We start from the raw sequence: 17,376 nt of genomic DNA on the forward strand, positions 1-17,376 counted from the left end.
TTCTTCGTTTCTGTTTTCCTAGAACTTCGAAAAAACTTCAAAAAGTTGTGTCATGTTGAAGGTTATGATTCAGCAGCCATAACTGGGCATGAAACCCCTGACCTCAGAGAACTATTTCTTGTGGCAATAGTAAGCAACATCTTTGTTAATATTGTCTCTATTGTCGAGTTTAAAACTTTACCTTATCCACCAAACAAATCTTTTCCAAATACCCAATTTCCAGTTCTAGAAGTATCTGTTTCCTGTAAGATGTAAAGAAGGAGGAATCTTATGGCCCCTTAAAGACTAACAAATTGAAAAGCCTGACACAGCTAAAAGAATGTAGCCTGATAACTTTTTTTCTATAAAAATCTCCAACTCAAGTCCATGACACATGGCTATGAAACCTCCAGATTTCAACAGATACGTGTTTGAAAGTTTTTTTGGGGGTATAATATCTCACAAAAATGGGGAAAACTGAGAAGATAAGTTTTACTTGTGTCATACTTTGTATCTTATAATACTGGGATTGAACAAGACTGAATGCTCAGTACTTTGATACACAATGGGCAAGATCTTTATATTTATGTATGCATCTAATATGGTGGCCCACCAGGGTTAGCTCCTGGCAGCCCAGTGCTGCTATATTTACCTGCGCCTCCACGAGTATTGGCGATCATCGCTCTTGTGGGCTGTGGATTGCTGTTTTCAGCCAATGGGAGCAGTGGGACATGCACTGCTTGGCACTGCTTCCATTGGCCGCAAATGGCGATTCATGGCCAATAAGAGCTGTGATTCCCCAATGCCTGCAGAAGCGCAGGTGAATATAGAGATGGGGATCAGCCAGGGACTAACCCTGTGGACCGGATCTGGCCTACAGCCCGGAATGTGCCCACCCCTAATCTAATAGAACATTTAGAAACATCTCAGCACCCAACACCAATGGAACTCATTGAACGTTGGGTGCATAGGTACATAGGTCCATAGCTAGTGAGCTGCCGAAACAGCTGTAAAAATCTGTTTCAATGGGACTCAGACAATGAGACTCAACATAGCTCCAATAAAATGAATGGGGCCAGATTTCAAGTCACTGTAAATCAACTAACCCCCTACAACCCATTCAGTGGTTCCCCACCGGTGTTAATCATTGATATTCCTTACAATCAAATCAACCACTGGGTAAAATGTATGTATACTGAAGTCAAGAGTTCTGCAATAATTTACACCACTGATGAATAAGACCCAGGAAAATCAGGTTCATTCTTCACTGATGTCTTAGTTTCTCCTGCAGGAAACGATTTTCCTGAAGGCCAATTTCACCTCTTGATTACGCAGAGTGTAGATCAGAGGGTTCAGGGTGGGAATCACCACGGTGTACATGATGGCGGCTATCTTGTCCTTCGCTAGCGAGTCACTGGATCTCGGCTGGATGTAGGTGTAGATGATGGAGGAATAGAACAAGGTGACCACCAGCAGGTGGGAGGAGCAGGTGGAGAAGGCTTTCTGCTTCCCTTTGGTGCTTTGGATTTTCAGGATGGCGACGATGATGAAGCTGTAGGACACGGTGGTCAGCAGGAAATTCCCCATGGCCAGGAAAATGTTTGCAATGTAGATCATGACTTCATTGATGTAGATGGAGCTGCAGGACAGCGCCAGCAGAGGTGGGATCTCGCAGAAGAAATGCTGGATGAGGTTGGGCCCGCAGAAATCCAGAGGCAGCATGAGCAAGGTGTGCACCAAAGAATTGCCGATACTGACAACCCAGACGCCAACGGCTAAACCGATGCAAATTCTCTTGGTCATGAGGTTGGCATAGCGCAAAGGGTGGCAGATGGCCACATAGCGGTCATAGGACATGGCCGTGAGTAAAACCAGCTCCGTCCCTCCGGCCAAAGTGAAGGCAAAGAGCTGAGCCATGCACCCGTCGAAGGAGATGGTTTTCTTCTCCCACAGCAGGTTTTCCATCATCTTGGGCAGAACCGAGGAAGTGCAAGAAAGGTCGACCCCAGCTAAGTTGGCAATGAAGAAGTACATGGGGGTGTGGAGAGGTGGATGTATGACGATAGCCGCAATGATCAGGGAGTTGCCCATGACCACAGCTGTGTAGAGGCACAGGAACAGTGCAAAGAACAGCCCCCGGTGATGAGTATGTTCCAAGAGGCCCTGCATGACGAACTCGGTCACCCTGGTGTGATTATCGGGTTTCATGGCTTGTTCCTCCTGTAGGAACAAAGATTAAATTTGCTGTCAGATTTTTTCCCCACAAACTATTGGCGGCTGAAAGATCAACACAGAGCAACAATGAGAAAAAACCTGTGATTTCATGTAACGTATGAACAAACTGAGCTACATTAAGACAATGTTAGCACAATAATCTCCCTGTGCTTCTGAATCTTTATTTTCCTGATATTCAGGTAGCGAAGGGAAAACACAACACTCTAGAGGGTCATGAAATCAGTCAGCATATTTACATCTCCCACCTGAGAGAGAAGTTCACAATATGATTTAAAAAAATCAATCGTGGACTAATAGTCTTATTAAAAACCAAGATGCCACTTTCTCAACTACTTTCACAAAATAGATCGCTTGCAATACAGGACACTTTTAGTTGAGTGTAACATACGACATATATACAGCATATTTGCTACAAAATATAACCTAATAATTATAGAATCGGAGACTCTTAGAATGGGAAGGGACCTCGAAAGGTCATCGAGTCCTGTCCCCTGCCCTCACGGCAGGACCAAGCACCATCTAGAGCATCCCTGATTGGTGTCTGTCTAACCTGCTCTTAAATATTTCCAGTGATGGAGATTCCACAACCTCCCTAGGCAATTAATTCCAGTGTTTAATAACCCTGACAGGTAGGAAGCTTTTCCTAATGCCCAGCCTAAACCTCCCTTGCTGCAATTTAAACCCAGTGCTTCTTGTCCTATTATATAACATGTATATTTAAGTAAAATCAAGATGCACAATAAAATAACTTGAATTCTCTTTCGCTCATTCTAATGTAAACCAGATGTAAACTGAATCTCCCATTACTGGAGTTGCATTGGCATACAGCTTGGCTACGTCTAGACTGGCATGATTGTCCTCAAATGCTTTTAATGGAAAAGTTTTTCCGTTAAAAGCATTTGCGGAAAAGAGCGTCTAGATTGGCACGGATGCTTTTGCGCAAAAGCGCTTTTTGTGGAAAAGCATCTGTGCCAATCTAGAAGCGGTTTTGCGCAAGAAAGCCCCGATCGCCATTTTTGCCATCGGGGTTCTTTTGAGCAAAACAGTTTTTAGCTGTCTACACTGGCCCTCTTAAGCAAAAGCATTTGCGCAAGAGGGCTTTTTCCCAAGTGGGAGCAGCATAGTATTTGCGCAAGAACACTGACAATCTTACATTAGATCATCTGTGGTCTTGTGCAAATTCAAGCGGCCAGTGTAGACAGCTGGCAAGAAAAACTTGCCAGTCTAGACACAGCCCTTGTGTAAACAAGAGGAGAGTCATGCTGTCCAAAATTTCATTCTGGCGATAAAGATACAGAGCAATATGTACAGGTTACTTGATTCTTTGGAGTAGCATTCACATGATATGAAAAATACTCCATACCGCATTACAGATAAGTTTCCCTTTCACTGTCTTCCCGCTTCCCTAGTTTTATTACAAAGTTACTATTTCTCCTGATTTTCTTCTCATTCTGGCTGCAGAAAATCAGGAGTATCTCCCCAGAAGTCAGTGAAGTCACTGACTTGTAAAACATTGTGAAAATGGGAAGGGTGCTTAGACCAACAAATCTAACTTACCATGAGTTTATGAGAGACATTTTTCATATTTCACTTTACAGTGACTTACACAATTCAATTGTTCCCCTTTGCATCACCTTTCAAATTTCATCCTAAACTTCTGAGGGAGCATACAATAGACTATGAATCTTCTGTAATGCCAATCTGTATTAATTACCACACTGTATCTCGCTCCATTGATTTTAGAAGCAATTACCATGATATTCAAAGGAAGTCAAAAGATGTGCATGAATTTCTATCAGATCCTCATTGGTCAAAACGAGATCAGAGCATGGTCCAAGATTTATAAACATTGCTATGGAAATATGTATGTCTATAAAGCAAATTTAACTAAATTACAAAGGAGAGAGAAATTAAATTTTGATTGGTATCAAAAGTGAATAAAGGATTTAATCACTCAACTCGAATTGAATTTCACAGGTTTGTTGCTATTAAACACCCATAGGATCTTTGAAATATCTGCCACAAAAAGTCAACAAGATTCATTTGCAAGCTCATATTGTGAGAAAGTAAGAAACTAAACAAGCAAGAAGAAAGCAAGCGAAAGAAATATTCTCACCTCTCATTCAATCTGCAAATAGAATCAACCACAGCATAATTTAAATACAGACTCCAGATGATTATTCTTCATATCTCACAACCTTCTGCAGGGAGATCGTGCACCCTTATGAATGCAGACAAGAGTTAGCTCTCAAATAAGTCCCCAAAGGAGAAGGTAAATCTAATCACCTAAGTCAGTTCAAACCAATTTTCTATTAAGTTGAGAACTTTCCTCTTGTTGTTAGGTATATATGTATGTTCTGCTGACGTGTCCATTATTTCCGCCAATGGATTGTTTTCTGAGCATAGTCTTACCAATAGAGATCTACTTCATAGTGTTGTGTGAGAGGTTAATTCTCAGGGTGAAACGGTAGCTCCATTGATGGGTGTCGATAGGAACATTGACCTTGGCTTTACTGAGGCCCGAAATTCATGCTCAGATTCAATAAGAACATTAGGATGTCCAGACTGGGTCAGACCAAAAGTCCAATTAGCCCAGTGTCCTGTCTGCCGACAGTGGCCAAAGCCAGGTGCCCCAGAGGGGGTGAACCGAAAAGGGAGCCATCAAGTGATCCATCCCCTGTCACCCATTCCCAGCTTCTGACAAACAGAGATTGGGACACTAGCCCTGCTAATAGGCATAGATGGGCCCATCTTTTAGGAACTTATCTAGTTCTTTTTTGAACCCTATTAGTGACTTCACCTTCATCTTCTGGCAAGGAGTTCCGCAGGTAGACTGTGCGTTTTGTGAAGAAATACTTTATTTGTTTAAACTTGCTGCCTATTAATTTTATTTGGGAAGCCCCTGATTCTTGTGTTATGATATACATGTTCTCCACATATTTTAAAGATCTTGATCATATCCTGCCTTAATCAACTCTTTTCCAAGCTGAAAAGTTCCAGACTTATTAAGCTGTTCCATACTCCTGAATGTTTTTGTTGCCCTTGACTGAGCCATCTCCCATTCCATTGTCTCTTTTCTTTGGAAAGGGGTGACTACATCTGCAAGTCAGCAGATCAGGTTCCCAACTGGTAGGCATCACTGTAATGCCTTCACAGCCAATAGTGGAAATCATGAGAGCACTTTGACTTTGCTCCGTATCACATCATTTAAGGATTCGGAAGAGCTACATACATCTCACGGCATTCACTTGTTGGAAGCAATGCAGTTGTCGAGAGGTTGTCAAGAGCCACATTTGATTTACACAATGTAACACTGTGTAGGAAATAACATTTATGATGAGTGTCAGAGAAGAGGGAGATGTTTTCAGGAGTAGGAATTACAAGGGGAAAACTTAGCTTCTATAGATCCCATTACAGCAAGGCACTTAAGTACATGCCTGACTCTGGTGATAGGAACCATCTCATGAACTTCCATGGACCTGGAAGCAGAGGAACTCTGGGATCAGAGCCATAAATGTGATCCAAATGTGTGTTGTCATCATGCTTATTGACTTGTGTCAATAAATCTGGATGGTTCTTCCTTCCTTCCTTCCTTCCTTCCTTCCTTCCTTCCTCCCTCTCTCCTTCCTTCCTTTCTCTCTCCCTCTTTCCTCCCTCCCTGCTTTCCTCCATCCTCCCTCCATCCTTTCTTTCTCCCTCCCTCCCGTCCTTCCTTTCTCCCTCTCGCCTTCCTTCCTTTCTTTCTCCCTCTTTCCTCCCTCCCTGCCTTCCTCCATCCTCCCTCCCTCCTTCCTTTCTCCCTCCCTTCTTTCTTCCTCCCTTCCCCCCTCCTTCCTTTCTTCCTTTCTCCCTCCTTCCTTCCTTCCTTCCTTCCTTCCTTCCTTCCTTCCTTCCTTCCTTCCTTCCTTCCTCCTTTTTTACTTTCTCTCTCCCTCTTCCTTCCTTCCTTCCTTCCTTCCTTCCTTCCTTCCTTCCTTCCTGGGTCCTGCCGTGAGGGCAGGGGACTGGACTCCTCGGCTTCTCGAGGTCCCTTCCAGTCCTACTGTTATATGATTCTAAGAGCAGCCAAAAAACAAACAGCAGCTGCTAACGTGCTGTCCTGCCTTACACAGGAATCACTACTTCTAGCGAAATACTGGCCTGGCCTGTGGTCTGATCAGCCACTCCAAGACCAGCCAAATACGTCAGGCTGCTTAAGGCATTGCTGTGAGCTGCCCTGTCAGCTCCGGGCCTACAGCGTTATAGTAAAAGTTGGTGCCACCCTGGCAGCGAACCCCAACTCTTCCTGGACAAAAGATAAACGGAAAGAGGGGAGCAGGGGAAGAAACAAACCATGGAAGGAAAGTGACACATAGAGGAAGGAGTGACAGCCAGCGCCTTGGCTTCATTTTCCTGGTTGGGTTTTGGATTTAGAGGAAGCTAGTGGAGTGGGTGGGGTGTAATAAGGTTCACCCTCTCTGGCTGGATTCTTACTTTCAGAGTATGGACACAGTGCCAGGGGGACTGATGGATCCAGGCACCGATTCCATGGGTGCTGTGGGGCTACAGCCCCATGGGCAAAAATCCATGGCAGCCAACTCCCTTTCTGCCCCTTACCCCAGCACTTTTCACCCACTGGTGGCCTCCTCCTCCTTCCAAGAGCCTCCTGCCCTCCATGAAACAGCTGTTCAGTGGCATTTCAGAAGTTCCAGGAGGGAGAGGGAGGTGTGGGGCAGAGGCAGGTCTGGGGCTTGGGAGAAGCGGTGGATTGGGATGGGGTGGAGGTGCTGCAGATGTGGGAAGAAACAGGGCAGGGGAAGGAGGAGGTGATATACATTATAGGAGAAGAAGTACCTGTCAATTGTAGAGCCCATTTTAATGAGGCTAATTAAGGCTGTGTCTAGACTACACCCCTTTGTCGACAGAGAGATGTAGATTAGGCATGTCAAAATTGCTAATGAAGCAGGGATTTAAATATCCTGTGTTTCATTAGCATAAACATGGCTGCCACCTTTTTTAATAAAGGATAAATGGACACAAATCGGACATCACAAATGGTAACCCACATAAACCAGTAAGAGCTTGCGTCACCAAATTCAGTATACAGCTTCCCCTTATCATAATTTAAAGCAATATAAGATTTTGGTTGTGCAAGGAAAATAGAATGTGCCTAGAATTGGACTGGTTCTCATAAAACGAAACAGACCAGAGACAGACTCACTAAATCAAGTACAGACCTCAAAACTGACATAACTGAGGGTACGTCTACACTACAGCACTAATTCGAACTAACTTAGTTCTAATTGATTAATTCGAACTAAGCTAATTCGAACTAACGTGTCTAGAACTAAAAACTAGTTCGAATTAGCGTTTTGCTAATTCGAACTAGCACGTCCACATTGAGTGGACCCTGAACCGGGGTTAAGGCTGGCCGGAAGCAGTGCCGGCAGGGCATCAGGTTAGGACTTAGAGCGTGGAGCTGCTGTCTCAGGCTAGCCGAGGGCTGCGCTTAAAGGGTCCCGACCCCCACCCCGGACAGACAGTTCTCAGGGGTGCCCCGCTTGCAAAGCAGTCCTGGCTTGGAGAGCCCTGAGTGCCCACACTCGGCACATCACAGCACTCGGCCATCAGACCGGCTGCACTTGCCGCAGGCTGCCATCTGGGGAGAGAGGGCAATTGGGGGGCTGCAGGAGAGCTTCCACACCCAGAAGCCCGCAGAGCCAGCCCAGTCCTCCCCATCGGGGGCTCGTACCCCATTCCTCCCTCACCTCCTTCCACTTACCCTTCCCTAGCCCCTTTTCTTGATGTACAAAATAAAGGACAATTGTGTTCAAAAATGGAATCTGTCTTTATTGAACAAAACTGGGGGAGACTGGGAAAAGGAGGTGGGAGAGGGGAAGAGAGATGGTGGGAAAGGGGAGGGCAACTACAATGATCAGGGGTTGGGAACAGGTCCCATATGAAGAGAGGCTAAAGAGACTGGGACTTTTCAGCTTAGAAAAGAGGAGACGGAGGGGGGACAGGATAGAGGTTTCTAAAAGCAGGAGTGGGGTGGAGAGGGTGCATACAGAAAAGTTCTTCATTAGTTCCCATAAAGAAGGACTAGAGGACACCAAAGGAAAGGAATGGGTAGCAGGCTTCAAACTAGTAACAGAAAGTTGTTCTTCATGAAGCAAAGAGTCAACCTGTGGAACTCCTTGCTGCAGGAGGCTGTGAAGGCTAGAACTAGAACAGAGTTTAAAGGGACGTGAGATCAAGTCATGGAGGTTGCGTCCATGGAGTGCTATTAGCCAGGGGGTAGGAGTGGTGTCCCTGCCCAAGGTTTGTGGAAGGCAGGAGAGGGATGGCACGAGACAAATGGCTTGGGTGCTGGCAGGCATGCACCTGGCATGGGCACCGTAGCCAGCCCGTGCCCCTTTAAGGGGTCCGGGGCCGGGAGGGGGGCAATAGAGTTTCCCTGGTGTTGGCCAGAGTGGCCACCAGGGAAATCTGGGGAGGGCTAGCCTCCCACTAGTTCGAATTAAGGGGCTACACAGCCCTTAATTCGAACTAGTAAATTCAATCTAGGCTTAATCCTCGTGGAATGAGGTTTACCTAGTTCGAACTAAGCGCTCCGCTAGTTCGAATTAAGTTCGAACTAACGGAGCGCTAGTGTAGCGCCTATGAAAGTTAGTTCGAACTAACTTTGTAGTGTAGACATACCCTGAGTGAATGTTGAAAGAGATTGAACCAAGATGAAAAATAGGCTGAAAATGGAATGAGATTGCTTCTCATGAAAATAGAGAAATTTGGAGGAGTGCTCTGTTTTGGCACTGTTAAATCAATGCTTAAGGTTTGACAACTAGAAAAAAATGTATTGGAATCCAAATGGACTGTAGCCCTTTTTTGGTTACAACACAGTGAATGATAAGAGTTTATAGGGACAAAGAAAAAAATACACTTGATGGAATTGCATTTAAAGAATTACTAAAAAATAAATGGAAACATTTGAACAAGACTTTTTTAAAAGAAATCCAAAACAAAACTGAACTTCATAATAATAACACTGTATTTCTGAAAAAAACACAATCATTTCAATAATGCATGTACACTTTCCTTTTACTTCCAAAAAAGCCCCACCCTTAGTTGGGTTACAGACTCGCGCAATGCCAGGTAAATGAGCTAGTACTTTATATATTTTAAAAATACAAGAATTGGGAGAGGGGATTGTATGTTTTTGTTTTATTCTAGAGAAGGGCAAAGAGTTACTCAGTAAAGACATTCTAAGTTAAATCAGCTATAATAACTGGACATGAAATCTCTTACCTCAGCGAAAGATGTATCATGCTAACAGTAAAAACAGCTTCATTAATGTCTTCTCTGTAGGTCTGGATTCAGTCATTCCCTTATCAACAAAACAGGTATTTTGAAACATGAAAATGTCTAAAGCTGAAAATGGTTCTTTTAGTTGTATAAAAATATACCCTAATAAAAATGTTTCTCTTAGGCTATGTCTAGACTGCAAGCCTCTTTCGAAAGAGGCTCTTTCGAGAGATACTTTCGAAAGAGCCTCTTTCGAAAGAGAGCGTCTAGACTGCACGCGGAACTTTCGAAAAAGCAAGGCGCTTTTTCGAAAGAAAGCACCCAGTGAGTCTGGATGCTCTCTTTCTAAAAAGCCTGTTTGCTTTCAAGAACGCCTTCTTTCGAAAGAGTACTTTCGAAAGAAGGCGTTCTTCCTCGTGGAATTAGGTTTACCACCGTCGAAAGAAAAGCCGCATTCTTTCGATTTAATTTCGAAAGAACGCGGCTGCAGTCTAGACGCAGGTGAAGTTTTTTCGAAAAAAGGCTACTTTTTTCGAAAAAAACCCTGAGTCTGGACACAGCCTTACAATCTCTGTTCGAAGCACAATGACACATAACCCGGACAGCTCCAGATCTTAACTGATGTATGTTTGAAATGCTTGTGGTTTTCATGTCTCCAAATAAATTAGAAAACAGAGAGAAAATAAGTGGCATTTTTTAATTCAATCACACCCTGAGAATAAAATATAGCGTTCTGTTTCAATAAGACTGCACACATAATATTTTTATTTTACAGAATGGGTAGATTTCTAGGACTATTTAAATACCTAATGAGATTTTCAGAAGCATCTGGGAAGCTATGACCTGTGGAGACCACTGAGTTTTATGCTTTATGAAAATCCCACTAAATAACTTGAAAAGTCTGACTCATTGACTTTGGATCCAATTACTACTGATTCAACACCTCGACTGATATTAACGAGGCCTAAAGGCCAATCATCACCACTCTGCAGCCAATGCAACATGGTCCCAGCTGAGTAAATGATTCTAGTTCTATGGAAGTGAATGCACCGTAGTTAAAATACATATTTATTGAAGGTCACAATCCTACAAATCTTTATTCCGCCTGTGGACCTGCCCTAGAAAGGACAAGACATGTAAGAATCAAGTTTGCTCTTGGGAAAACTGTTTCGTGGCCAATGGGAAGTTTTTCCTGAAGCCCACTTTCACCTCCTTATTCCGCAGACTGTAGATCAAAGGGTTCAAGATGGGAGTGACCAGGGTGTACTTGAGGGCCACAAACTTATCCTTATCCGGTGAGTAACTAGAGCTTGGCCGGATATAGGTGTAAATGATGGAAGAGTAGAACAAGGTGACCACCAGCAGGTGAGAGGAACAGGTGGAGAAGGCTTTCTGCATCCCTTTGGAGCTCCGGATTTTCAGGATGGCGACAATGATGAAGCTGTAGGACATGACGGTTAGCAGGAAGTTCCCCATGGCCAGGAAGATGTCTGCCAGGAACACCATCACTTGGTTGAGGAAGGTGGAGCTGCAGGACAGCGCCAGGACTGGTGGAAACTCGCAGAAGAAATGCTGGATGAGGTTGGGCCCGCAGAAATCCAGACGCAGCGTAAGCAAGGTGTTCACCAATGAATTGATGATACCAACAGCCCAGACACCAGTGACTAAAGTGATGCAAATTTTCTTAGTCATGAGATTGACGTAAAGCAAGGGATGGCAGATGGCTACATACCGGTCACATGACATAACCGTCAGGAGCATCAGCTCTGTGGCCCCGGACATAGTGAAGGCAAAGAGCTGGGCCATGCAGCCCTCAAAGGAGATGGTTTTCTTCCCCCGCAGCAAGTTTTCCATCATCTTGGGCAGAACCGAGGAGCTGCACATGATGTCGAGCATGGCCAAGTTGGCGATGAAGAAGTACATGGGGGTGTGGAGAGGCGGGTGGAGGACCACAGCCGCAATGATCAGGGAGTTGCCCAGAATGACGGCCAAATAAAGGCACAGGAACAGTGCAAAGAATAGCCCCAGGTGGTTGGGATGTTCCAAGAGCCCCTGCAAGACGAACTCGGTCACCCTGCTGTGGTTACCGGGTTCCATGGCTGGAGTGCTCCTTCTGCAGGAACAGAGAATAAAGTTTTTGTTATGTACCTCCTCAGAAGATAGAGTAATATGGCAACTGACGCATCCAGACTACAACAGTGAAATGGAGAGAGAGAGAAAGAGAGAGAGAACGTGCGATACTGAAGACATTTCATACTACATATGAGAAATCTGAGATACGCTAAAATATATTAGCACAATAATCTCTGCCCTCCTGGCACTCAACAGAGAAAGGGGAAATAACTTTCTTCATGTTCTCAGACACGGATCCATGAAGCTGTGTGGAGTGTTTGCATAAACTTCACGAGGGCGGATTTAAGATATGACCAGAAATTCAATCCAGCTCTAGTGATCTTATAAATAAGCAAGAATCCAATTTTTAAACTAATTTTGCAAGGTAGATTTGTTGCAATATAGAACACTGTTAGTGCATGTAACCTACACAACATATATACAGGGTGAACCTCTCTAATCCGGCACCCTCAGGACCTGACCAGTCCTGATCCAGAGAATTTGCTGGACCATGGGAGGTCAGTATTGTCTAGCAGCATCACCAACACTTCCACTGCTTACTGAGCTCTTAGAAGACATTTAGGGGTAAATTAGAGCTAAATAACAGCACAGAACATGGAGAGCCAGGACCGGGGGCTGTAAATAAACTTTATGGGACTGTGGAAAACTTGGTCACACCCAGTGTAAGTGGACAGCCGTCTAATTAAAATCTTGCCGGACAATGGATGTTTCCAGACCAGAGAATGATGGACTATAGAGGTTTTGTATAACATCATAGAAAATAATATAGGAAACAATATAGACTATATAAGAGAAAATAATAGTATAATATGCAGGAAATAAAAGGTTCAATCAAGATGCACAATAAAATACTTTGTATTGCCTTTCATGCTCCCTAGAAAAAATCAGTTCTAGCTACATTGGAGTAACAGGTGCTGAATTTCCATTCTCTAGTGTTGCATTGGTACAGAATTTGTATAAATGTAGAGGAATTGGCCCCCTCCGAAATTTCATGTTGATGATAGACTACATGGCACTATATGAATTTTGCTTCAATTTTAGGTCAATCGTCTGCATGATTTGACACTTGCTTCCTACTGCATGGCAGCTAAGTTTCTTATCTCTGTCTTCTTTCTTCTCTAGTCTTATTTCTTCACTTCTCATTTTCCTCTCATTTCACGGGAATTTCTCCCGTGAAATCAGTGGAGTTACTGAACTATAAACAATATGAAAACTAGAAGGACTACAAGCTCAAAACATTTAACTGACTGTAATCTTTTATTAGACTGATTTGTAATATTTCGTATTACAATGATTTATAAACAATAATTGCCACACTTTGCAGTATGTTTCAAATTTGATAGGAAAATCTTGAGCGTACAATCAATAGGTTATGAATCATTCACCTCCCGTATCCATTAGACTCCATTACCTATCTCCACAGCTTTTAGATTCAACGGCATTAAAATTGAAAGGAACTCCACAGATATATGCGAATTGTCGTCAGATTCACATTGGTCAAAATGAGATCGTAGCATGGTCCAAATTCATAAATACCTTTGTTGCAACCTTTACCGCTGCAAAGCACATTTAGCTCAACTACAAACCATTAAACAATACAAAACAACAAACATTTAAAGGAATTAATCTCTCACAACTCTCACTTGACTTTACGGGCTGTTGGTTGCAAAGGTATAAAGGAACTTTGAAATCCCCATCACAGAAAGTCAGAAAGATTCATTTACACGCATGAATTTTGGAAACCAAGCAAACAAGCCAGCGAGCAAGAAAGAAGCAAGCAAGCAACTGGAATATTCTCACCTTTTGACTCAGTCCTCAAGTACAGTCAACACACGTAATTTAAATTCAGATTCTGACTGAGTTATGAGTTCTTGAAGACGATCATTCTTTATATCTAATAACCTTCTGTGGGGAGATCTTGCATCCCTTGTGAGTTTGGAGAACAGATAACTCTCAAACAAGGCCCCAAAGGAGAAGGCAAAAGGTACATAAGAACATAAGAACGGCCATATTGGATCAGAACAAAGGTCCATCCAGCCCAGTACCCTGTCTGCTGACAGTGGCCAATGCCAGGTGCCCCAGAGGGAGTGAATGAAACAGGTACTGATCAAGCGATCTCTCTCCTGCCATCCATCTCCCCCCTCTGACAAACAGAGGCCGGGGACACCATTCCTTACCCATCCTGGCTAATAGCCATTGATGGACTTAACCTCCATGAATTTATCTAGTTCTCTTTTAAACCCTGTTATAGGCCTAGCCTTCACAGCCTCCTCAGGCAAGGAGTTCCACAGATGCGCTGTGTGAAGAACTTCCTTTTATTTGTTTTGAATCTGCTGCCCATTAATTTCATTTGGGAACCCCCAGTTCTTATATTATGGGAACAAGTAAATAACTTTTCCTTATTTGTTTTCTCCACACCACTCAAGATTTTATAGACCTCTATCCTATCCCCCCTTAGTCTCCTCTTTGCCAAGCTGAAAAGTCCCGGTCTCATTAATCTCTCCTCATATGGGACACATTGCAAACCCCTCGGCATTTTAGTTGCCCTTCTCTGAACCTTTTCTAATGCCAGTATATCTTTTTTGAGATGAGGAGACCAAATCTGTATGCAGTATTCCAGATGTGGGCATACCAAGATATTCTCCGTCTTATTTTCGATTCTTTTTTTAAAGATTTCTAATATCCTGTTTGCTTTTTTGACTGCCGCTGCACACTGCGTGGACGTCTTCTGAGAACTCTCCACAATGACTCCAAGATCTCCTTCCTGATTCGTTGTAGCTAAATTAGCCCCCATCATATTGTATGTATAGTTGGGGTTATTTTTCCCAATGTGCATTACTTTACATTTATCCACATTAAATCAGTACGAACCCCTCTATCTCTCCCAAAAAAACCCTTCTGCTTCAAGTTCAGAAAATTCCTCTTAAACCTCATTTCCACCCATGTATGACTTTTTGAACACCGGGCTACCAAGAACGATGGCTTTCACATCAATTAGCGAAGGTGAGAGGGTGGATAAAGTTTCAGACCCATCGATCGGCATCACTTGGAGGGTGGGGAGCACTGGGATGGGTTCCCTAGGGAGGGGGTGGAATCTTCATCTCTAGAGGTGTTTCAGTCCCGGCTTGACCAAGCTCTGGCTGGGATGACTGATTTGGGATTGGTCCTGCTTTGGGCAGGGGGCTGGATTCGATGACTCCTGAGGTCTCTTCCAGCCCTGGGATTCTAGGATTCAATGATACCTGTATTGGAGTACCCCTCTGTAGGGTGCCCCCAGATGGGGCTGGAGCAGCCCCGTTCCCATGGCAGGTAGGAAGATGATCCAACCCCACCAGTTAAAATTAACCACTAAGCCCCACACATTCAGGGTGAAGCTTATCGATTAACTGGTTAACCACTTACACCTTCATATCCCCGGTATGTGTGAAAACACATTGCAAAAGGCCACCTGCTTTGACACCAGACAACTGGAAAGAGAATAGATATTGAGAAACACAGAAGAGATGCTTGTCCCCTGTTATCAAGACCAAGGTCTGGTCTCGGCCACAGAGGAAGGACCGGCTGCTGACAGAGACATTCCCTGACAGTGGGCACCCCAGTGTGAGTGTCCCAGTAGCCATGGATTTGTGTGAGCAACACAGCCTAGAACCCTAGAACTGGAAGGGACCTCGAAAGGTCATCTAGTCCAGTCCCCTGCCCTCACGGCAGGACCCAGCACCATCTAGAACATCCCTGACAGGTGTCTGTCCAACCTGCTGTTAAATATCTCCAGGGATGGAGATTCCACAACCTCTCTGGGAAATTTATTCCAGTGTTTAACCACCCTGACAGGCAGGAAGTTTTTCCTAATGTCCAACCTAAACCTCCCTTGTTGCAGTTTAAGCCCATTGCTTCTTGTCCTGTCCTCAGAAGCCAAGGAGACGAAATTTTCCCCATCCTATTTGTAACACCCTTTTAGATACTTGAAAACAACTATCATGTCCCCTCTCAGTCTTCTCCTTTCCAAAGTAAACAAGCCCAATTCTTTCCGTCTTCCCTCATTGCTCATGTCTTCTAGACCTGTCATCATTGTGTTGTTCTTTTCTGGACCTTCTTCAATTTCTTCACATCTTTCTTGAAATGTGGTGCCGAGAACTGGGCACAGTACTCCAACTGAGGCCTAATCAATGCCGAGTAGAGCAGAAGAATGACTTCTCGTGTCTTGTTCACAACACTCATAGAATCCTAGACCCATAGAGCTGGAAGAGACCTCAGAAGGTCATCAAGTCCAGCCCCCTGCTCTAGGCAGGACCAATCCCAACTAAATCAACCCGGCCAGGGCTTTGTCAAGCCGAGACTTAAACACCTCTAGGGATGGAGACTCCACCTCTAGGTAACCCATTCCAGTGCTTCACCACCCTCCTAGGGAAATAGTTTTTCCTAAGATCCAACCTGGACCTCTCCCACCACAACTTGAGACCATTGCTCCTTCTTCTGCCATCTGTCACTACTGAGAACAGCCTCTCTCCATCCTCTTTGGAACCTCCCTTCAGGAAGTTGAAGGCTGCTCTCAAATCCCCCCTCGCTCTTCGCTTCTGCAGACTATACAGACTCCCTCAGCCTCTCCTCATAAGCCATATGCTACAGCCCCCCAATCATTTTGGTTGCCCTCCACTGGACCCTCTCCAATGCGTCCACTCCTGTTCATGCAGCCCAGAATCATGTTTACTTTTTTTGCAACAGTCTCACACTGTTGGATCATATTTAGCTTCTGGCCCACTCTGTCCCCTAGACCTCTTTCTGCAGTGCTCCTTCCTAAACAGTGATAGAAATGTAGCCGTGTTAGTCTGGTGTAGCTGAAACAAAATGCAGGACTATGTAGCACTTTAAAGACCAACAAGATGGTTTATTAGATGATGAGCTTTCGTGGGCCAGACCCACTTCCTCAGATCAAGTAGTGGAAGAAAATAGTCACAACCATATATACCAAAGGATACAATTTAAAAAAATGAACACATGAACAGGACAAATCGCTGTTCTGAAATGTGATTTGTCCTTTTCATATGTGTTCATTTTTTTTAATTGTATCCTTTGGTATATATGGTTGTGACTATTTTCTTCCACTATTTGATCTGAGGAAGTGGGTCTGGCCCACGAAAGCTCATCACCTAATAAACCATCTTGTTAGTTTTTAAAGTGCTACATAGTCCTGTATTTTGTTCCTAAACAGTGTCTTTCTTACCAAACAGATGGGACGGCATGCAGAGGGAGTAGATATGCGTTAACGAGACAACAGCAGTTGTCCTAGGTCATTGAGTGCCAAGGGTGTGTATCATCTGTACGAGGGAGCAGGAAACAAGAGCTCTGTTCAGAGTTATTTTGCATTTTCTTTATCGTTACTTTACAAAGAACCCCGCTTGGAGTTTGCATTCCTAGACGTGACTCTCAGGGAGAACAGAAGGGTCACTAGATGACAGGGATGCAGCGTAGAACAGACTTGTCAGCCAAAGCAGGCATCCTGGGGCAGAGGAGGTCCCACAGAGAGAACCCTGATCCCCCCCCCCCGCCCTCACTACAAGCCAGCTGAGAAAGACCCACATTCCCGGCTAACGACTTCCCACGGGACCCACTTAAACAACCGGCAACTTTGCTTCTGCCGCCGGCCCTTAATTGCTGGGGAGGTTTGTCGGCTCCCTGGCCGGCGCGGCGCTGCTCAGCGCTCTGGCTAAGGCAGGAGGAGGTGTAATGATCCAGGAGTCCCCCGTAAAT

At 44.3% G+C, this 17,376-nt stretch overlaps 2 protein-coding genes across 2 annotated transcripts; both read right to left on the reverse strand.

Moving 5' to 3' along the window:
- Positions 1 to 1,254: 1,254 nt before the first annotated feature.
- On the reverse strand, positions 1,255 to 2,187 carry LOC102445461 (olfactory receptor 13A1-like). Its single transcript, XM_075912307.2, has one exon. The coding sequence runs from the start codon at positions 2,185 to 2,187 to the stop codon at positions 1,255 to 1,257; it is 933 nt and encodes a 310-aa protein (XP_075768422.1).
- An 8,451-nt stretch (positions 2,188 to 10,638) lies between these two features.
- LOC102445698 (olfactory receptor 13G1-like) lies at positions 10,639 to 11,592 on the reverse strand. The gene has a single exon (XM_006135711.3). The coding sequence runs from the start codon at positions 11,590 to 11,592 to the stop codon at positions 10,639 to 10,641; it is 954 nt and encodes a 317-aa protein (XP_006135773.3).
- Positions 11,593 to 17,376: the final 5,784 nt, after the last annotated feature.

Source organism: Pelodiscus sinensis, chromosome 30 (assembly GCF_052426305.1).
Source record: "Pelodiscus sinensis isolate ZL-2025 chromosome 30, ASM5242630v1, whole genome shotgun sequence".
NCBI lineage: Eukaryota > Metazoa > Chordata > Testudines > Trionychidae > Pelodiscus > Pelodiscus sinensis.

Coding starts and splice junctions, on each gene's coding strand:
- LOC102445461 (XM_075912307.2), bottom strand. CDS start 2,187: ATGAAACCCGATAATCACACCAGGGTGACCGAGTTCGTCATGCAGGGC.
- LOC102445698 (XM_006135711.3), bottom strand. CDS start 11,592: ATGGAACCCGGTAACCACAGCAGGGTGACCGAGTTCGTCTTGCAGGGG.